Source organism: Leiobunum rupestre, chromosome 10, assembly GCF_980474605.1.
Source record: "Leiobunum rupestre chromosome 10, qqLeiRupe1.1.hap1, whole genome shotgun sequence".
Taxonomy (NCBI): Eukaryota; Metazoa; Arthropoda; class Arachnida; order Opiliones; family Sclerosomatidae; genus Leiobunum; species Leiobunum rupestre.
Genome location: NC_143393.1, coordinates 13,660,600 through 13,683,088, shown reverse-complemented (window position 1 = coordinate 13,683,088; position 22,489 = coordinate 13,660,600). Strand labels below are relative to the sequence as shown.

The 22,489-nt window shown below is 32.3% G+C and overlaps 1 protein-coding gene across 1 annotated transcript; it reads left to right on the top strand.

The window, feature by feature from the left end:
* The first annotated feature begins 11,848 nt into the window (after positions 1–11,848).
* Positions 11,849–22,059, top strand: LOC149924461 (uncharacterized). The gene is made up of 4 exons (XM_090161122.1): positions 11,849–12,027; positions 13,739–13,916; positions 14,770–15,027; positions 21,818–22,059. The coding sequence occupies exons 1-4, from the start codon at positions 11,994–11,996 to the stop codon at positions 22,014–22,016; spliced, it is 669 nt and encodes a 222-aa protein (XP_090017248.1). The 5' UTR covers positions 11,849–11,993; the 3' UTR covers positions 22,017–22,059.
* The last annotated feature ends 430 nt before the right edge of the window (positions 22,060–22,489 follow it).

The following is a 22,489-nucleotide window of genomic DNA, read 5'->3' as shown; positions in this document are numbered from 1 at the left end:
TTTGAAGATTTTTGATAGAAATCGATTAACAGATCCTTTCAATCATAATGTGTGATTTTATTTCCAAAAACAATTAGTAAAATTCAAACGCTGGTGTGGTACCCTTAATTTAAACAAAAGTAAAATTATGTGATTTATCTTAAGGGTAGTTTGTTCAATATTCTACAAGGGGCTTTCAGATTACTCGTTTTTAAAAATATATTTTGGTTGTCCAGTTTTAATATAACAACTATACTTGTTGAGGTTAACGGTAATAGTTAGTGTAGGGAGCTGTTGGCTCGCGTGGCATGCAGGGCTTGCCACCACCCTCCTACGCATTGTAACCCGGCCACCAAAATTAATGGCTTCAAAAGTCGCTTGATGACTTAGGCCTAAGGTGGTGCCTTGGGTATTAGCCTAGCTGATTAAATTATTAGTCAATTTTCGTTTTTAAAAAAATTAGGTTCAAAATTGTGGTTCAAAAACCCCATTAAAAATTGTGGTTCCAAAATCCGGCTGAAAATTGTGGCTCAAGCATCCTGTTAAAAATTATGGTTCAAGAATCCTGTTAAAAATTAAGGTTCAAAAGTAATGTTAAAAATTATTGATATTTTCTTTACAAGATCGTGTTTCTTTATCTTCTGCTATTATAATTAATAAACACGTCAGTATTCTTAAAAATAAAAATTATAATTTTATTATTCTTTGTCATTAGACGGCTATGCCAAACTCATTGCAAATAAGCTGCTTTTTCTGTTCACACTCTTTTTACCCCCAATTTGTTGTACAAACTTGGTGATCAAACTAATTGTTCTGTATGGAATGTTTAGTTTTACTCAGATAATAGTAGAAGACCTATCGGTACGAGCTATTAGTAAGTTTTTAAACTTCTTCAAATTTGTTTAGGGTTTAGCTTTATTATCCCGTTTCATAATGGACTAATCTACTTATTCGCTAATTTTATAATTCTTTACCTGAACCGAGTTAATATTTGCGATAGATCAGATATCAGGTTATCCGCATTTACGCTTAGATTTTATCAGATCAGTAACAATGCAGATCAAAATGAAAACCAGATAGTTTAAACCCAAAACTATAATCCGAATTAATCACAAACTGATCGACAGAATGTGAGCATATTTTAGATGCTTCATATAGTTCTCGATTTTACATATGCACCGATTAAATTCCTAAAATCATTAGCTTAAAATCCGATTTATTTCAAACTTAGGGGGGCTTTGATAGTCTTATGATATAAACGGTAGAAGTCCGATATCTGTTCAACTATAACTGAATCGGATGAGATTAATTATAGCAGATCAGATGATAGTAATTATAGCAGATCAGATGAGATTAATTATAGAAGATCAGATGAGATTAATTATAGAAGATCAGATGATAGTAATTATAGCAGATTGGATGAGATTAATTATAGCAGATCAGCTGATAGTAATTATAGCAGATCAGATGAGATTAATTATAGAAGATCAGATGTTAGTAATTATAGCAGATTTGATGAGATTAATTATAGCAGATCAGATGAGATTAATTATAAAAGATCAGATGATAGTAATTATAGAAGATCAGATGAGATTAATTATAGAAGATCAGATGAGATTAATTATAGCAGATCAGATGAGATTAATTATAGCAGATCAGATGATATTAATTACAGTAGATCAGATAAGATTAATTATAGTAGATCAGATCAGATTAATTATAGCAGATCAGATGATAATAATTATAGCAGATCAGATGAGATGAATTATAGCAGATCAGATGATATTAATTATAGCAGATCAGATGAGATTAATTATAGCAGATCAGATGAGATTAATTATAGAAGATCAGATGAGATTAATTATAGCAGATCAGATGAGATTAATTTTAGAAGATCAGATGAGATTAATTATAGCAGATCAGATGATATTAATTATAGCAGATCAGATGAGATTAATTATAGCAGATCAGATGAGATTAATTATAGAACATCAGATGAGATTAATTATAGAAGACCAGATGATAGTAATTATAGCAGATCAGATAAGATTAATTATAGCAGATCAGATGAGATTAATTATAGCAGATCAGTTGAGATTATGAATCTGATTTCTGTTTGTTCGGTATAGGTAAAAGTTTAACCTGATCTGACTAAGTGATTACCTTCAGATATCTGAAAAATACGACCTGAATAATCGTTCAGTTGGCTGTTAAAAGCGCTAGTCTGAACACCACACTCAAAGAAAACCTTAGGAAATATTTCGAAATTCAAAGAATAAAGTTAGGCGTCAATGGACGTTAAATCACGAACAAATTACTGCCTACAAGGTTTTCATATTCATGAATGAACGATGCCATTTAAAGAGTATCACCACCTCGCGGACAAAATAGGAGATAATTAATACAGAACGAGAAACATTAAGCCCCCAAGCCCATTCTCGAATCGTTAACGTGGCAAGACATCAATTGATGTCTGGCCGCGTTAACATCTTCGAGCCCAGCCCCGATCACAGAACCAAGATTATTCGTCCCGAAACACGCGGACACACTCGGAATCAGCAAATGACGACTTCATTTAAGTTATATCGAACACAGGCAGCTGACCCTCCTGACCAGGATCTCACGGGGATAGTATACACCGAAATCGTTCCAAATATCGGAACTATTAATCTCGGTGTCAGGAAAAATCGTTCCATCAAAAAAAAACTTTTCTTTCAAGAAAATTTTGATAAAAATTTCAAGTTTAAGGCTGAAATCGTAAATTGAAAATAAGATTGATAAGGTACTACGTCGCTAAATGATTACGAAATAACAAACTTCCATTTAACATTAACCGGATTTAATAGTCAATTAACACGCGCTAATGGCAAATTTTGTCGAACGAACTATAAATTAAAATGCCTTTGCTTCAAAATCCCCATCAGTAAAGTTAATTAATGCTTATTTAATTACTCGTGTGAAAAATTACGTGTCTTATAACGCTTAACCGCCGTTGTAAGATATTCAGAAGCGTCGAAAATGGCGAATTTTCGGCCCAATTTTTATCTAAAGCGTTTGACAAGTGGTCAAACTTTCAAGTCTTTATAGTATAGCAGATAGGAAAACATATTTACACTTTTCGCAGATGTAAATAAACAATTTTTTTCCGTAAGAATGATTGAAATTTTCCCGAATTTTGGGAAGAATAACGAGAATTTGATTTATCGTATAAATTACAATAAATTTACTACCGTAATGGTTGAAAATGATTAGGTTTATAGGGAATATTGGAATAAAAATAAGATTATTACTTTGTAGTTTCCGATTACTCATTTTATTTACTGGGATCAGTAAATATGATATTGAATAAAAATATTTATCGCCAAGAATATCTATTATTATTAATCATTATTTTATTACTAATATTGTATTTAATCAATCACTGCGTTAATTTAAAATTATATTTTTATAATCAGCTATGCTAATAATCAGCTATGCTAATAATCAGAGCTGATTATTAGCATAACTGATTATTAGCATAGCTGATTATTAGCATAGCTGATTATAAAAATATAATTTTAAATGCTATGCTAACAATCAGCTATGCTAATAATCATATATGCTAATAATCATCTATGCTAATAATCACCTATACTAACAATCATCTATGCTAATAATCATCTATGCTAACAATCAGCTATGCTAATAATCATCTATGCTAATAATCAGCTATGCTAATAATCAGCTATGCTAATAATCATCTATGCTAATAATCATCTATGCTAATAATCAGCTATGCTAATAATCAGCTATGCTAACAATCAGCTATGCTAATAATCAGCTATGCTAACAATCAGATATGCTAATAATAAGCTATGCTAACAATCAGCTAGGCTAACAATCATCTATGCTAATAATAAGCTATGCTAACAATCAGTTATGCTAACAATCCGCTAAGCTAATAATCCGCTAAGCTAATAATCAGCTGTGCTAATAATCAGATATGCTAATAATCAGATATGCTAATAATCAGATATGATAACAATCAATCACGATAATACCTAGATTGTACGCAATAAAGCTACAATTTCCCCCTCCACGGTTTCGAAGGATGGCCTTACCTGTCTATTACCACAAAAAAATATATTAAATAAGTTTAAAATTTCGTTATGACTCAAATGGTTCTACATAAAAACATTAAATTAAAAAAAAAATCCATTGACATTTCTGAACAGATTTTTAAAATACATTATTCCTACACATGTGTAAAGCCAAATAAAATTAATAAGAGAATGAGAAAAAACGGCAAATTTGACGTGTACTGTCCGGTATGTTAAAATATAATGAATAATAAATTTGTGAAGTCGTGACACCGTGAAGACTTAATTACGAACATAACCTCGAAAACTTAATTACGCTTAAGAAGCAGATAGGAATATTTTTCAAATATTATTATTAATATATTTTTTTAAATTTGGCAAGATAAATAGGCGAATTAAGCTAGCGGAAATAAACGCGTAGGAGGAACACTCAGGAGAATGAAAGGCGTAGCTTTATCGCGCGCTGACTGTTTATCCTGGACGTTTTTTCCTGAGTGGACGTTAACCCGTCAAAAGGCGTAAACTTAACGGGTAAAATATGACAGTTCGAAAGTCGCCTCTATGTTACGCGCAAAAACGGAATAGTTCGGCCCAGTCAAACGACCAAAAATTCCTATATAATAGAAACACCAAAAAAATTTCGATGCTCGAGTTGAGGGGGATTTAAGTGGCCTGCAGGCGACGGAAAATCAGCTCTCTCTTGAAAGTAAAATTTAGATATTTTTCTCAAAAGCGGCGATTGCGCTGTACGGTCACATGTGGCGCAGGTGTGAGATTCAAAAGAGAAAAAATGTATTTGCAATGGATAGAGATTGGACATACTGGAGAGGTTAGAAAAAATCGCGTCGTTCTCATTATATTCTGGGACTGACATTTTGGGTAAAACTATGGGAGGAGTCGTTCGATTTTATGATAGCCCAATCTTAATCAATTTTAAAGCTCCAGAATTTTTAATTTTTGGAAGAGATCAGTTTGTTCGTTTACAAACTTATAAGGAGACTACCCGAGGTGTTTATCTCCAATTTTGTTCAAACTCGGGTGGTAACTAGACCTTCGTGTAACTTGAAAATCCCTAAAAGGGTGGACAAGAATGGGCTTTCGTTTTGCCATGGCAACCAAAAATGTTTTTCACAACTTAAAAACTGATTACTCGTATTTACCCCCTTAAAATCTTCGATTTTCCCATGTTAATTTTCATAGAGAAAATCAGTTTTTAAGTTGTGAAAAACATTTTTGGTTGCCATGGCAAAACGAAAGCCCATACTTGTCCACCCTTTTAGGAATTTTTAAGTTACACGAAGGTCTACTTACCACCCGAGTTTCAACCTAATCGGAGATAACCACCTCGGGTAGTCTCCTTGTTAGTAATTTTAAAAATAAAACTAACGGATTATCTTAGGGCCTCGTGGTTTCTGGGAGTCCCAAAAATACCATAGCAAAAAAAAAAAAAAAATATTATAATCAATTTTAGTTAATGGCGCCTTATGAGAAAATTGCGCCTAGGGCCTCAAAGGAACATAATCGGCTACTGTATGTAGCTCTTAAATCGATGTGAAAATTGTATAATCATGGTTTTTTATAAGTAAGTAAGAAAATAGCGAACATAGTGGCAATGGCGACGCCCACGTTTTGCGCGAAAAAGTCTATATATAATATAGATAGATAGATTGTACATACATACTGTACAAAAGTTTTAAATTAAATATAACAAATTTTACATTTTTAGTCAGATTATACTACAAATAATTAAAATTAATTACACCATAAATTAAATACATTACATGATTATGACTTCTATGACACAACGTACCTACATAAATAATTGATTTGTACAATTATTGTCTTTTCCATTGTTTTAAAACACATAAATAACTTTATTCGGTATCATAGCCTTATTTAACGAATATAGGAACTTGGATCTAATATTTTCAAAAAGTTCACTTTCTCAACTATTTTGTTGTATTTTAGTGAGAAGATTTATATCTTTAGAATGAAAATAAAAAAGTTGTTTGTTCCTATTATAAATATATAACCAAGGGGGTAGCCACTTAGAAAAAAATTGTACATTAGATTTCTGATTTCTTAAATATTTCCGATATTTCTTAAATAGTTCCGATATTTCTTAAATATTTCCGATATTTCTTAAATATTTCCGATGTTTCTTAAATAGTTCCGATATTTCTTAAATATTTCCGATATTTCTTAAATATTTCCGATGTTTCATAAATATTTCCGATGTTTCATAAATATTTCCAAATATTTCGAGATTTCCAGAAATATTAAAAATATTTCCAGATTTCCCGAAATATATTTCTTTGGATTTCTCGATTTCTAGAAATATTGAAAATGTTTCCGTTTATCTCTCTAGATTTCCAATATTTCTTTCGATTTCTTTAGATTTCCCATTTTTCTTTGGATTTCCCGATTTCCAGAAATATCGAAAATATTTCCGTTTATTTCTCTAGATTTCCAACATTTCTTTGAATTTCTCGAGGTTTCTAATATTTCTTTGAATTTCTCGAGATTCTAGAAATACCGAAAACATTTCTAATATTTCTTCTGTATTTCTAGATTTCCGGAAATATCGAAAACATTTCTAATATTTCTTCTGTATATTTCTAGATTTCCGGAAATATGTATTTAATGGTTTCGATTTCTCACTATTTGTGCACCAGGTTTCTTGAGTGACTGCCCTCTCTTATATAACTATATAAAATATGGTAGAAATATTCCCGCCAACAACTGTAAACAGATTAAGCAACCCCACGAAAACGTGTAGCGGGGAACTTGTACGAAGCTACTTCTATACACTTCTATACAAGTTTCGTCGTTCACGTTTTCTTTATCAGTCTATTCTCTCAAGATTCAAAACCTTTTTCCGATTGAGTCTATTTAGATGAACCAAAAGGGAGGGGGGTAAAAAACGAAGAAAAACAATTACATAATCTTATTAAAGCTAATGTGGAAATAACGTGTTCGTGGTCCTATTCAATTATATTAATAAGTACTTCTAGAAACGTAGAAACAGAAGAAGGAAAAACGTAAATTTGGACGCTGCCTTCCTTACTCGTTAATAAGTGTTCCCTCGGAAAGAATGGAGGCAGACGCGCTGCGAATGAGAATGTATCATTACTGAACAGAGGCTCGCTCGAAGATGACTCGACAATGAGAAGATAATTAGCGTGTTTAAAGGCACGAATTTCACGGCTAATGGCTCGATGATAACATTCCTTTGAATATTATACAGGCGTATTAGCGTTATTGATTTCGCATCAGGAACGAAAACAAGGAGGCCATACTGAGCCACACATAGTAGTTTCACACCTGAAGAACGTAGGCACAGCACATTTAGAGATACGAATCGGAAATTTAGCCTGGTAATTTACGCGGTAAATTACCCTGGTAACAGTAATTTACCATTTTGTCAGGTAAATTTATTTACCATCGTATTCGTGTTTCAGTGTTTCTCAATTTTCTTTGATCTTTCGGGCTAAAATGTACCGAAAATACGTCGCACAAGATTACAAAACTCAAAACCTAACGTTATTCGCGGTTTAGTGTATTTTTGCATCGTTTAATAATGTAATTTCACTCCAGCAAACACAAGATCAAAGGCGTAACGCACTAACTCGAAGAGCTAGGCACCACTGCGCCACCTAGAATCGTTTTGGTTGCGAATTTCCAAGGAGTCGAAGGCCGTGTTAGAATAGTTAGATACGTTTAATAGTAAGAATACTTATGTCTAGCGCTGTTTAAGAAAAATCACATTCATGATTCATCTGTCGTCTGCTAAAATGTTAGTTTTATTTTCACTTGGTTATTCCGAGCATCTGCGTTAGTTTAGCGTTACTTCGAAGTAGTCTAGCGAAAGAATATAGTATTCATTCTATAGTTTCATATCATTTAAATAAGTAAATAAAGTTTTATTTGGTAAACATGGGTAAAAAAAAAGAAAGTAGAGCTAGTTATTCAGAAATATTTTGAGCAACAAACGGTGAAGCCCGGTAAATGTGATTTGTTTACCCAATAAAAGCGTTTCTTCTTTGTATTCCTTGTTTTAATCGTAAAAAAACTTTAAAAAATTACGGTAATTTACCGCAACACGGTAATTTACGCGGAATTTACTGATTTCCTAAATTACGGTAATTTAAGAACTCATAGGCACATTTAATCGAGGGGCTAACCACCCTTAGAAAGTCTGTACACCGATTACGCCAGATTACGCTTAGATTAGCACTGCCAAAGGCAAGGACTTCAAAGATTACGCGTAATCCCATTAGTACAGTCAAAGGTACGGCTCTGTACACCGATTACGCGGGGTGATCAGCCCCTCGCATTTAATAATTGTTTATATCCAAAAAGTCGTACACGGATGTAGTTTATAAGGCGAGGTCAGTAGGGAGCATTTAAAATGATGAGAACTACGGCAGTTACTAACTTACTAGGTGGTTTATTTTCGCTTGTTCTGGGATTTCGGAGTGGGGTAAGAAGAGTAACGCTATGACGCCATTTTACTACGATTCTGTGGTGGTGAATAGTTCGAGTTGGGGAAAAAACGTTTATCTAAAATGACTGCCTGTGGCTCTTTTTAGCAGATAAATTCTGACTAGCAGACGACAAAATCCGATTTACTCTCTTTACACCTCCTTTTCCGAAGGAGTAAATAGAGTAGCCCCAATACTCCGGAACAAGCGAATAGTTTGTGGGCGGAGTAGTCATCACCTCCGGAACAGGCGAATAAAACGTTCTAGGGTAAAAAGAGTACACTTTTAGTCCGAGAACAGGCAAAACCATTTATTGTTAGCTTGCTCGTGGTTGTGACCTGTTTTCGTTGCCATGACAACGCGCTTCGGTACGAGTTTCCATCACGTGACTCAGGCGTACCTTCCCATTTCCAAAATCACGTGATTAAGTTGCCTCACCTTCAAAATTCAAACGATGCAGTGACTTAAAACGCAGACGGTATTCACGTTCTTATTTGCATCGTAATATTCTGTGGTGTTTTGCCTCAGGAACTTTGACGTGAAATAATTTAACTGCGATCCTTTCAAGGCGGGACTTAGCTACGACGTACTTTTACGACGCTACGCACAAATATAAAACTCCTCCCCTAAGTCTTGTTAAGACTTAGTAATTACTGGTTAGCACTACCGCCTCACAGCAAGAGGTGCCGGGTTCGATCCCAAATTGTGGCACTGGTTTAAGGGTTTTCCCCTGAGCTCTTCAGTTTCCCCTTTCCATAAAATATTGCTGAAGTTAAAGGTAATAGTGAGTGTAGGGAGCTGTTGGCTCGCGTGGCATGAAGGGCTTGCCACCACCCTCCTACGCAAAAAAACTCGGACCCCTTAATTAATGGTATTAAAAGTTCCTAGATGACTTGGGTCTTAACCTAGCTGATTATTATAGATACTATGTTGACAATCTAGCCACCTTATCTTCCACTCTTTTGTAGCAATTTAATTGGCGCTAATATTTTCCTACCACTGGTTTTTTAGCTACTGTCAGCTAGGAGCAACAAACACAGCACTCCACACAAGGAGAACGCAACCCGTCAAAAGTCGTGCATTTTCTTGTGTACATTTTTCATTGGTTAGACGCTTTAGCGCCTGCTGTCGTCAGAAGGGGAAAATTCGGATATTGTATCCCCCCCCCGCCCGTAAAACGTTCAACGCAAAGGTTCGTCCAATTAAATTTGTATACAACACTGCGTTGGTGTGTTTAAAGGCTAGCTGCGTTCTCCTAGTGTTTTTTGCTCCTATTTGTCACTGCCAACGGCGGCACGATGGTTTACGCGGCGACGGGAACTATAACGACTTCAGGAGTTTCGCACTAGTCTAAGCTATGTTCTTGTAAAACTAAAAACAGCTCCCCCCCGTGAAGAGCGAAGACCCCGAGGCGAGATATCGCTATAATTATTTTTTAGTTTGAAGGACCGGTAGTCCGCGATTAAATATTCATTCTCAACATTCTGATTTGACGTCATCAATTCACGCCGAATTTAAATTGACATACAGACTTTTTAATTTTACTTGATTTCCCGTCAAGCTGCTGTAATAGGGTCGCCACATTGCCAAAATATTACTGTCTGCTTAAAGGAGGAGTTACTCGATTTTCACCCAAATTTTTCATGCTCCAGTATGCCCCTTTAATTATTTAGCATGTGTGTGCCTGCAAAGAAATTTGCTAAATAAATATTATTATTATTATTATTAATAACAATTAGCTAGGCAGAATATCGGCAAGGGCGCCATCTCAAATTATTCTTAATTGCTTGTATTAATTGAAATAATAAACCATTTTCCATCTGTCTAAAGGCCTTTTCACACGAGCCAACTTTTTGATACAACTCGATGAGTCAAATTGAGTTGAGTCAAATAGTTGGTTCGTGTGAATAAAAGTTCGATGAGTTGATCCACCAAAAAAGTACGCGGGAAAAAATGGATCACTGATCCATTTTTGCTGACTCAGCATTTTGATTTGAAAAGTTGGCTCGTGTGAAAAGGTCTTTATAGTTTTAGAAACCCACTATATTATGAGCATAAATTCTTCATGTCTTATTCCATGCGCTCTTTATTATTTTAGCGTAAAAAGCAAGCGCATTTTTTTATTTCAGGGAGCACGTGCAAAATCGCTCGAGCCCATTTTAATAAGTTGAATAATACATAAATAGAGTTTATGCTAGCTAGGAGCAGCAAACACAGCACCCACAAAAGGAGAACGCAACCCGGGGATTGTCTAATAAGCTGAATTTCTGGACGTCTGGACCGCTGAGTTTTGGAGGATTCCTCCTAGATAGAAGCTACTATCTTATAAACCGTCTGGACAAAATTGACTAATTAGCTGAAGTACTAAATTTTCGGTCCAGAAATTCAGCACTTCAGCAAATTAGTCAATTTGGTCCAGATGGTTTCAAAATTAAAGAAACTATTCGAAAATAAAGTAAAAATATCCGGTCCAAAAATTCAGCACTTCAGCAAATTAGTCAATTTGGTCCAGACGGTTTGAAAATTAAAGAAACTATTCGAAAATAAAGTAAACTTTTTTGGTCCAGAAATTCAGCACTTCAGCAAATTAATCAATTTTGTCCAGACGGTTTGAAAATTAAAAAAATTAAAGAAACTATTCGAAAATAAAGTAAAAATTTCTGGTCCAGAAATTCAGCACTTCAGCAAATTAGTCAATTTTGTCCAGACGGTTTGAAAATTAAAAAAATTAAAGAAACTATTCGAAAATAAAGTAAAAATTTCCGGTCCAGAAATTCAGTACTTCAGCAAATAAGTCAATTTTGTCCAGATGGTTTATAAGATAGTAGCTTCTATCTAGGAGGAATCATTCAAAATTCAGCGGTCCAGACGTAAAGAAATTCAGCAAATTAGACAATCCCCGCAACCCGTCAAAAGTCGTTGTGTACAGTTTTCATTGGTTAAACGCTTTAGCGCCTGCTGCCGTCGGAAGGGGAAAATTCCGAAATGGTCTCCCCCCCCCGCCGGTAAAACGTGCAGCATAAAGGTTCGTCCAATGAAATTTGTACACAACACTGCGTTAACGTGTTTAAAGGCTAGTTGCGTTCTCCTTGTGTTTGTTGCTCCTATGCTAGCGTCTATTTCGCCCAGCGCTAGTAAAGATATACGTTTCAAGCGAATAACATTGACCGGAGAGGTAAATGAATACTTCTCTAGTTTTATTATACACTTCTGTCACCAAATTTGTAAACCGAATTTAATCATGTAGAATATATTTGTTAAAACGCTTGTAACGGCGCGCGACCTAATTTCGTGTAGCACGTGTTAGAGATCTCGCGGAGTAACCCTTAACAACAGACTCTTTTTAAAACGGTAGCACTCGAAGAAAAGCCTAATTTTAACCTACTGTGAAAAATTGTTCAAATATATTCAATTCTTATTTCAAACTAAATCTTGCGAGGGCGCTATTAAAATGAACTTAATCTACGGTTTATTCATTTTAGCTGGTAAGTTTCCGTAATTTCTTCTTAGTGCTTCCAATGGCCAACTGATCTGGTTATTGCAGTCGTAATTTTCAGATATCGGTTAGTCATATTACGTTAAAATTTTACAGTCCCCCTACTGAGCTATCTGCTGATAATTAATACCTCCAAATTCAGCTATCTGAACTGATATCTGACTTAAGGTTATGAAAACATTTTAAGGAGTTGTAGGGGTGAGTTGAGAAGTATGCATGTTTTTTACCCATTTTCCTGCGATGAGTTTAAACAGCGCCATGAGAGAGCTTCAAAGTGTTACCTACTAACCCCTGGAAGTAGGCTACAACAAGCGGGGTCTATGAAATCGATCATTTCTGATTTACCCTAGTTTTTCGTGCTGTTTTGAATAATTAGGTTAAGGTATGGTTTAGGTTTAGAATAGGTTTAAGTTAGTTTAGGTTGAGATTTAGGTTAGGGTTATGTTTAGGTAAATGTTTGGTTGCCATTTTACGTAGAGAAAGTTTAAACTTGAGTTGTGAAAAACATTTTTGGTTGTCATGGCAAAACGAATGACCATTGAAACTTTTCCCTCTAGGAGCTTTCAAGGTACATGAAGGTATACTCAACCCCCGAGTTTAAAATAAATCTAGGAGAAACAAGCGAAAAACCAAGCAGCAGGGAAACGCGAATCTTAAGATTTGGGTTCGTGTGATAGGTAAAAAAGGACTTTGAAAACAAATCGAAGTAACCAGCGAAAAAAAGTAAACTTAAACAGTATTTAAAGTCCCTGCTGCTTGGTTTTGCGCTTGTTGCAGCCTACTTCCAGGGGCTAGTAGGCCACACTTTGAATCTCTGGCGCTCTGTAGGAAAATGGGGAAAAACAGGCATACTTCTCAACTCACCCCCTACAACTCCTTAAAATGTTTGCATAACCTTTTGAAACACCCTGTATATGTATATATAACTTGTCGAAAGCCAATGAAAATAAACAGTTATTAAAATCCGCTCACCTTATGTTTAAAGGTTTACAATAAAGTCGGAAAAGTTTCGGGTTTAAACTATCTGGTTTGCCTGCTGACCGATATCAATTGATCGGATAAAATCTGAGCGCAAATGCGTATAATCTGATATCTGATCTACCGTAATTATTTCCTCCGTTCAGGTGACGCGACTGTTATGCGATAATCAGTTGGTAGGAACGAGGGGCAGGTCACTTCCATTTTGGGTGCGTCTTAATCATAGTAAAATTATTAAATCAGGCTAATCACGATTTAATCAATCTAATCACAATTGAAACGTGATTTAATTATCTAATCATGATCTAATCTTTTTATCAGGATTTAATCATTTTAATCAGATTTAATCATTTTAATCATATTTAATCATTCCAATCATATTTAATCATTCCAATCATATTTAATCATTCAATCATGATTAAATCAGATGTAAACATTCTAACCATGATTAAACGTGATTTAAGCATTCTAATCATAATCTAATCTTTTTAATCAGGATTTAATCATTTTAATCCGATTTAATCATTTAAACATTATTAAATCAGATGTAATCAACATATTCGTAACATATTCGTGATTAAATTGAATTTAATCCAAGTAATCACGGTTAAATTGGATTTTATCTTTCGAGGGGTGCGTCGTTAATCAAGGAAGTGACCTGCCCCTCGGGTAGGAAGCACTAGTGTATTCGTAGTATTCTAACTTGGCCATCCTTTTGCTAGTTACAAGAGCCACCCAATCCCAAGATCGGAAATGCGTGGCGAATTTGGAAAATTGTATAAAATCGTTTCTGGGCGATCACGGTGTATCGCAAAAAGACATAGAAGAGATTACGAAAGACGGCATTTCTGTAGTAGGACCCGACCTAGTCAAAAAACTTGGCATAAACAACATATGCATGTAGGTTTCTTATAAGAGTTGTTAATTTTCAGGAAAAATAAAATGCGGATAAATTTCTAGAAAATGTTTCGTAAAATTTTCCACAAATCGGAAAAATAAAAAATTGAAACATAAATTACTTTTAAAGGATTTTAAATGTTTTTAACTTTTTAAGGATTTTAAATGTTTTTAACTTTTTAAAGATTTTAAATGTTTTTAACTTTTTAAAGATTTTAAATGTTTTTCACTTTTTATCGATATAAAATGTCTAATATCAGTAAACCTACTACAAAACATTGATAGTGTTACATTGTTAATCAGTTTAAACTAGTCTAGAGGTTGAGTTTTACTTTTAGATTTAAATTTGCAAAACAATATTAGACTAATAATTTAATGTAACCTTTTTTACATTTTTTTCGAAAAAATACTGAAAATTTTCCGGATAAAACGCGTCGGTCATTTTCCGGAAAATTTTCTGACTTACCACACTATTTCTTATACTGTAATAGACGCTTCAATAAATCATCCTCCAAGGAAATCGCCAAGAAGTAATATTTCCGAGAGCCAGGACCTGCACGTCAAAGTTTATATAGCGCTTGTTAAATTAATGTAAATTTTTCACCTTTACGGCAGCCACAAGTGTTCCCTTTTAACCAGGTAGCTTTTTTTGACATATTAAGGCTTGGCAAAAACACGACGTTCTGTTTACAGGTGAAACGTTTGCATTATATCAACAAGCACTATATAAACAATAACTTGCGGGTCCTGGCTCTCGGAAATATTACTTCTTGGCGATTTCCTTGGAGGATGATTTATCTAAGCGTCTATTCCTCTTTCGCTATTAGAGATCGCTAATTGAATTGTTTCCGAGCAGCCTGCTGAAAGCGATGGAACACTGCGTGCCAACCACTGCCAAGGACGACTGCGCCAATGATGATACGCTACAAATAATTCAGGATCAGTTGCCCAACATCGAAAATGCGGCTTCTTCGCTCGACTGTGACCAAACTGAATTCAAGTGCGCGAGCCTCGCGGTCAAATGCAGAGAACGAACGATGAATGAGAGCAAAGTGACGGAAGACGATATGAATTTGGACCAATATGACCAAATCGCCAAAGAAAAGATTTGCAAGAAGGCTATCAGTAGCTATAACATTCCTTTGTTCTCGTTCATTGACACCGAGGGGGAAATAACTTGAGTAATCTGGTGTACACTCGTTAGGTAATCCCTAGGGTAATACCAGGATAAATTAGTAATCCCAGGTAATTTGTGTAATCTCAAGTAATATCCGTAATTCCAAAATAATCTCGAGTAATAACCGTAATTCCAAAATAATCTCAAGTAATATCCGTAATTCCGGAATAATCTCAAGTATACTAATATCCGTAATTTCAAAATAATCTCAAGTAATATCCGTAATTCCAAAATAATCTCAAGTCATATCCGTTATTCCAAAATAATCTCAAGTAATATCTGTAATTCCAAAATAATCTCAAGTAATATCCGTAATTCCAAAATAATCTCGAGTAATATCCGTATTTCCAAAATAATATCAAGTAATATCCGTAATTAAAAATAATCTCAAGTGTTATCCGTAATTTCAAAATAATCTCAAGTAATATCCGTAATTCCAAAATAATCTCAAGTAATATCCGTAATTCCAAAATAATCTCAAGTATACTAATATCCGTAATTCCAGAATAATCTCAACTATACTAATATCCGTAATTTCAAAATAATCTCAAGTATACTAATATCCGTAATTCCAAAATAATCTCAAGTAATATCCGTAATTCCAAAATAATCTCAAGTAATATCCGTAATTCCAAAATAATCTCAAGTATACTAATATCCGTAATTCCAGAATAATCTCAAGTATACTAATATCCGTAATTTCAAAATAATCTCAAGTATACTAATATCCGTAATTCCAAAATAATCTCAAGTAATATCCGTAATTCCAAAATAATCTCAAGTATACTAATATCCGTAATTCCGGAATAATCTCAAGTATAGTAATATCCGTAATTCCAAAATAATCTCAAGTAATATCCGTAATAATCCTAAGTATACTAATATCCGTTATTCCGAAATAATCTCAAGTAATATCCGTAATTAGAAAATAATCTCAAGTAATATCCGTAATTAGAAAATAATCTCAAGTAATATCCGTAATTAGAAAATAATCTCAAGTAATATCCGTAATTCCGGAATAATCTCAAGTAATATCCGTAATTCCGGAATAATCTCAAGTATAGTAATATCCGTAATTCCAAAATAATCTCGAGTAATATCCGTATTTCCAAAATAATATCAAGTAATATCCGTAATTAAAAATAATCTCAAGTGTTATCCGTAATTTCAAAATAATCTCAAGTAATATCCGTAATTCCAAAATAATCTCAAGTAATATCCGTAATTCCAAAATAATCTCAAGTATACTAATATCCGTAATTCCAGAATAATCTCAACTATACTAATATCCGTAATTTCAAAATAATCTCAAGTATACTAATATCCGTAATTCCAAAATAATCTCAAGTAATATCCGTAATTCCAAAATAATCTCAAGTAATATCCGTAATTCCAAAATAATCTCAAGTATACTAATATCCGTAATTCCAGAATAATCTCAAGTATACTAATATCCGTAATTTCAAAATAATCTCAAGTATACTAATATCCGTAATTCCAAAATAATCTCAAGTAATATCCGTAATTCCAAAATAATCTCAAGTATACTAATATCCGTAATTCCGGAATAATCTCAAGTATAGTAATATCCGTAATTCCAAAATAATCTCAAGTAATATCCGTAATAATCCTAAGTATACTAATATCCGTTATTCCGAAATAATCTCAAGTAATATCCGTAATTAGAAAATAATCTCAAGTAATATCCGTAATTAGAAAATAATCTCAAGTAATATCCGTAATTAGAAAATAATCTCAAGTAATATCCGTAATTCCGGAATAATCTCAAGTAATATCCGTAATTCCGGAATAATCTCAAGTATAGTAATATCCGTAATTCCAAAATAATCTCGAGTAATATCCGTATTTCCAAAATAATATCAAGTAATATCCGTAATTAAAAATAATCTCAAGTGTTATCCGTAATTTCAAAATAATCTCAAGTAATATCCGTAATTCCAAAATAATCTCAAGTAATATCCGTAATTCCAAAATAATCTCAAGTATACTAATATCCGTAATTCCAGAATAATCTCAAGTATACTAATATCCGTAATTTCAAAATAATCTCAAGTAATATCCGTAATTCCAAAATAATCTCAAGTATACTAATATCCGTAATTCCGGAATAATCTCAAGTATACTAATATCCGTAATTTCAAAATAATCTCAAGTAATATCCGTAATTCCAAAATAATCTCAAGTAATATCCGTAATTCCGGAATAATCTCAAGTATAGTAATATCCGTAATTCCGAAATAATCTCAAGTAATATCCGTAATAATCCTAAGTATACTAATATCCGTAATTCTGAAATAATCTCAAGTAATATCCGTAATTAGAAAATAATCTCAAGTAATATCCGTAATTCCGGAATAATCTCAAGTATACTAATATCCGTAATTCCGAAATAATCTTAAGTAATATCCGTATTAATCTCAAGTATACTAATATCCGTAATTCCGAAATAATCTCAAGTAATATCCGTAATTCCGGAATAATCTCAAGTATACTAATATCCGTAATTTCAAAATAATCTCAAGTAATATCCGTAATTAGAAAATAATCTCAAGTAATATCCGTAATTAGAAAATAATCTCAAGTAATATCCGTAATTAGAAAATAATCTCAAGTAATATCCGTAATTCCAAAATAATCTCAAGTATACTAATATCCGTAATTCCAGAATAATCTCAAGTATACTAATATCCGTAATTTCAATATAATCTCAAGTAATATCCGTAATTCCAAAATAATCTCAAGTATACTAATATCCGTAATTCCGGAATAATCTCAAGTAATATCCGTAATTCCAAAATAATCTCAAGTATACTAATATCCGTAATTCCGGAATAATCTCAAGTATACTAATATCCGTAATTTCAAAATAATCTCAAGTAATATCCGTAATTCCAAAATAATCTCAAGTAATATCCGTAATTCCGGAATAATCTCAAGTATAGTAATATCCGTAATTCCGGAATAATCTCAAGTATAGTAATATCCGTAATTCCGAAATAATCTCAAGTAATATCCGTAATAATCCTAAGTATACTAATATCCGTAATTCTGAAATAATCTCAAGTAATATCCGTAATTAGAAAATAATCTCAAGTAATATCCGTAATTCCGGAATAATCTCAAGTATACTAATATCCGTAATTCCAAAATAATCTCAAGTAATATCCGTAATTCCAAAATAATCTCAAGTAATATCCGTAATTCCGGAATAATCTCAAGTATACTAATATCCGTAATTCCGAAATAATCTTAAGTAATATCCGTATTAATCTCAAGTATACTAATATCCGTAATTCCGAAATAATCTCAAGTAATATCCGTAATTCCGGAATAATCTCAAGTATACTAATATCCGTAATTTCAAAATAATCTCAAGTAATATCCGTAATTAGAAAATAATCTCAAGTAATATCCGTAATTAGAAAATAATCTCAAGTAATATCCGTAATTAGAAAATAATCTCAAGTAATATCCGTAATTAGAAAATAATCTCAAGTAATATCCGTAATTCCAAAATAATCTCAAGAATACTAATATCCGTAATTCCAGAATAATCTCAAGTATACTAATATCCGTAATTCCAAAATAATCTCGAGTAATAACCGTAATTCCAAAATAATCTCAAGTAATATCCGTAATTAGAAAATAATCTCAAGTAATATCCGTAATTAGAAAATAATCTCAAGTAATATCCGTAATTAGAAAATAATCTCAAGTATACTAATATCCGTAATTCCAAAATAATCTCAAGTAATATCCGTAATTAGAAAATAATCTCAAGTAATATCCGTAATTTCAAAATAATCTCAAGTAATATCCGTAATTTCAAAATAATCTCAAGTAATATCCGTAATTAGAAAATAATCTCAAGTAATATCCGTAATTAGAAAATAATCTCAAGTAATATCCGTAATTCCAAAATAATCTCAAGTATACTAATATCCGTAATTCCAAAATAATCTCAAGTAATATCCGTAATTAGAAAATTATCTCAAGTAATATCCGTAATTTCAAAATAATCTCAAGTAATATCCGTAATTTCAAAATAATCTCAAGTAATATCCGTAATTAGAAAATAATCTCAAGTAATATCCGTAATTAGAAAATAATCTCAAGTAATATCCGTAATTAGAAAATAATCTCAAGTATACTAATATCCGTAATTCCAAAATAATCTCAAGTAATATCCGTAATTAGAAAATAATCTCAAGTAATATCCGTAATTTCAAAATAATCTCAAGTAATATCCGTAATTTCAAAATAATCTCAAGTAATATCCGTAATTAGAAAATAATCTCAAGTAATATCCGTAATTAGAAAATAATCTCAAGTAATATCCGTAATTTCAAAATAATCTCAAGTAATATCCGTAATTTCAAAATAATCTCAAGTAATATCCGTAATTAGAAAATAATCTCAAGTAATATCCGTAATTAGAAAATAATCTCAAGTAATATCCGTAATTCCAAAATAATCTCAAGTATACTAATATCCGTAATTCCGGAATAATCTCAAGTATACTAATATCCGTAATTTCAAAATAATCTCAAGTAATATCCGTAATTCCAAAATAATCTCAAGTAATATCCGTAATTCCGGAATAATCTCAAGTATAGTAATATCCGTAATTCCGAAATAATCTCAAGTAATATCCGTAATAATCCTAAGTATACTAATATCCGTAATTCTGAAATAATCTCAAGTAAATATCCGTAATTAGAAAATAATCTCAAGTAATATCCGTAATTCCGGAATAATCTCAAGTATACTAATATCCGTAATTCCAAAATAATCTCAAGTAATATCCGTAATTCCAAAATAATCTCAAGTAATATCCGTAATTCCGGAATAATCTCAAGTATACTAATATCCGTAATTCCGAAATAATCTTAAGTAATATCCGTATTAATCTCAAGTATACTAATATCCGTAATTCCGAAATAATCTCAAGTAATATCCGTAATTCCGGAATAATCTCAAGTATACTAATATCCGTAATTTCAAAATAATCTCAAGTAATATCCGTAATTAGAAAATAATCTCAAGTAATATCCGTAATTAGAAAATAATCTCAAGTAATATCCGTAATTAGAAAATAATCTCAAGTAATATCCGTAATTAGAAAATAATCTCAAGTAATATCCGTAATTCCAAAATAATCTCAAGTATACTAATATCCGTAATTCCAGAATAATCTCAAGTATACTAATATCCGTAATTCCAAAATAATCTCGAGTAATAACCGTAATTCCAAAATAATCTCAAGTAATATCCGTAATTAGAAAATAATCTCAAGTAATATCCGTAATTAGAAAATAATCTCAAGTAATATCCGTAATTAGAAAATAATCTCAAGTATACTAATATCCGTAATTCCAAAATAATCTCAAGTAATATCCGTAATTAGAAAATAATCTCAAGTAATATCCGTAATTTCAAAATAATCTCAAGTAATATCCGTAATTTCAAAATAATCTCAAGTAATATCCGTAATTAGAAAATAATCTCAAGTAATATCCGTAATTAGAAAATAATCTCAAGTAATATCCGTAATTCCAAAATAATCTCAAGTATACTAATATCCGTAATTCCAAAATAATCTCAAGTAATATCCGTAATTAGAAAATTATCTCAAGTAATATCCGTAATTTCAAAATAATCTCAAGTAATATCCGTAATTTCAAAATAATCTCAAGTAATATCCGTAATTAGAAAATAATCTCAAGTAATATCCGTAATTAGAAAATAATCTCAAGTAATATCCGTAATTAGAAAATAATCTCAAGTATACTAATATCCGTAATTCCAAAATAATCTCAAGTAATATCCGTAATTAGAAAATAATCTCAAGTAATATCCGTAATTTCAAAATAATCTCAAGTAATATCCGTAATTTCAAAATAATCTCAAGTAATATCCGTAATTAGAAAATAATCTCAAGTAATATCCGTAATTAGAAAATAATCTCAAGTAATATCCGTAATTTCAAAATAATCTCAAGTAATATCCGTAATTTCAAAATAATCTCAAGTAATATCCGTAATTAGAAAATAATCTCAAGTAATATCCGTAATTAGAAAATAATCTCAAGTAATATCCGTAATTAGAAAATAATCTCAAGTAATATCCGTAATTCCAAAATAATCTCAAGTATACTAATATCCGTAATTCCAGAATAATCTCAAGTATACTAATATCCGTAATTTTGAAAATAATCTCAAGTAATATCCGTTATTCCAAAATAATCTCAAGTAATATCTGTAATTCCAAAATAATCTCAAGTAATATCCGTAATTCCAAAATAATCTCAAGTAATATCCGTAATTACAAAATAATCCCAAGTAATATCCGTAATTCCGCTGCCTTTGGTGGAACCAATTCTGCCTTGAACAATCAAATGTGGCACGTATTCCCAATATTTTGAAGGAAATTGAAATATTGGGGGTAAAATAGGTACGTCACGACAAAACTAAACGTAATATTGAAGTCATAATGAATCTCGGCTAATATTAGTAATCTCCAGTAATCTCATAACAATCTCTAATAATATTATTTGGATTACTCGAAATAAGTAATCCCGGGTAATTTTCGGTAATCTGTAATTTTTTTAAATAATCTCTTGAAATATGTAATATGGTGTTCACATTTTTAGCGAGTTATTTCCCCCGCGATTGACACAAATCAAATTGAACGTTTCTATTAATAGTTACGTTTCCGCTTTCAACGCTTGTCACGATGAAATCAAAAATCAATGCGACGCGAATGAAAAACATTTCAAGCCATATTTTGAATCAAATCAAATAATCTACGATCAACTCGAGTGTGGATGCGGTTCTACGGTTGTTTCACTGATTCTCATGTTCGCGTCGGTTTTACCCATTTCATACCAAAAATTATTTTTGTAATATTCCCAAATAATAACTATTTCATAACGTATTAAATATAACATTTTGAAACTTATAAGTTTTAAGTTAAATCATCAAATAATCACCACCTTAGGCCCAAGTCATCTAGCTATTTTCAATACCTTCAAAATCCGGTGGACGGGTTGAATCTCGTACGAGGGTGGTGGCAAGCCCTTCATGCCACGCGAGCCAACAGCTCCCTCCACTTGAAGTTCGTTTCTCCTAATGAATTTTAGTTTTTTTTCTGTCCAAAATTGATCTTTCATATTTTTTCGCCTAGTTTATTATTCATTATATTAATATTAATGTCCCTTTTAATTGTAAACCTACAAGTTAGAGCTTACATTTTAAGGGGAAGCATTGCGGATCTGAAATTTAAAGGTATCTAAAGTCTTACAGCTCTAAATCCTAAGCCGTTTTCAGATTTATAATCAAAAAGCTTTGTTCTGAAAATCCTTAGAGCGAAATTTTGA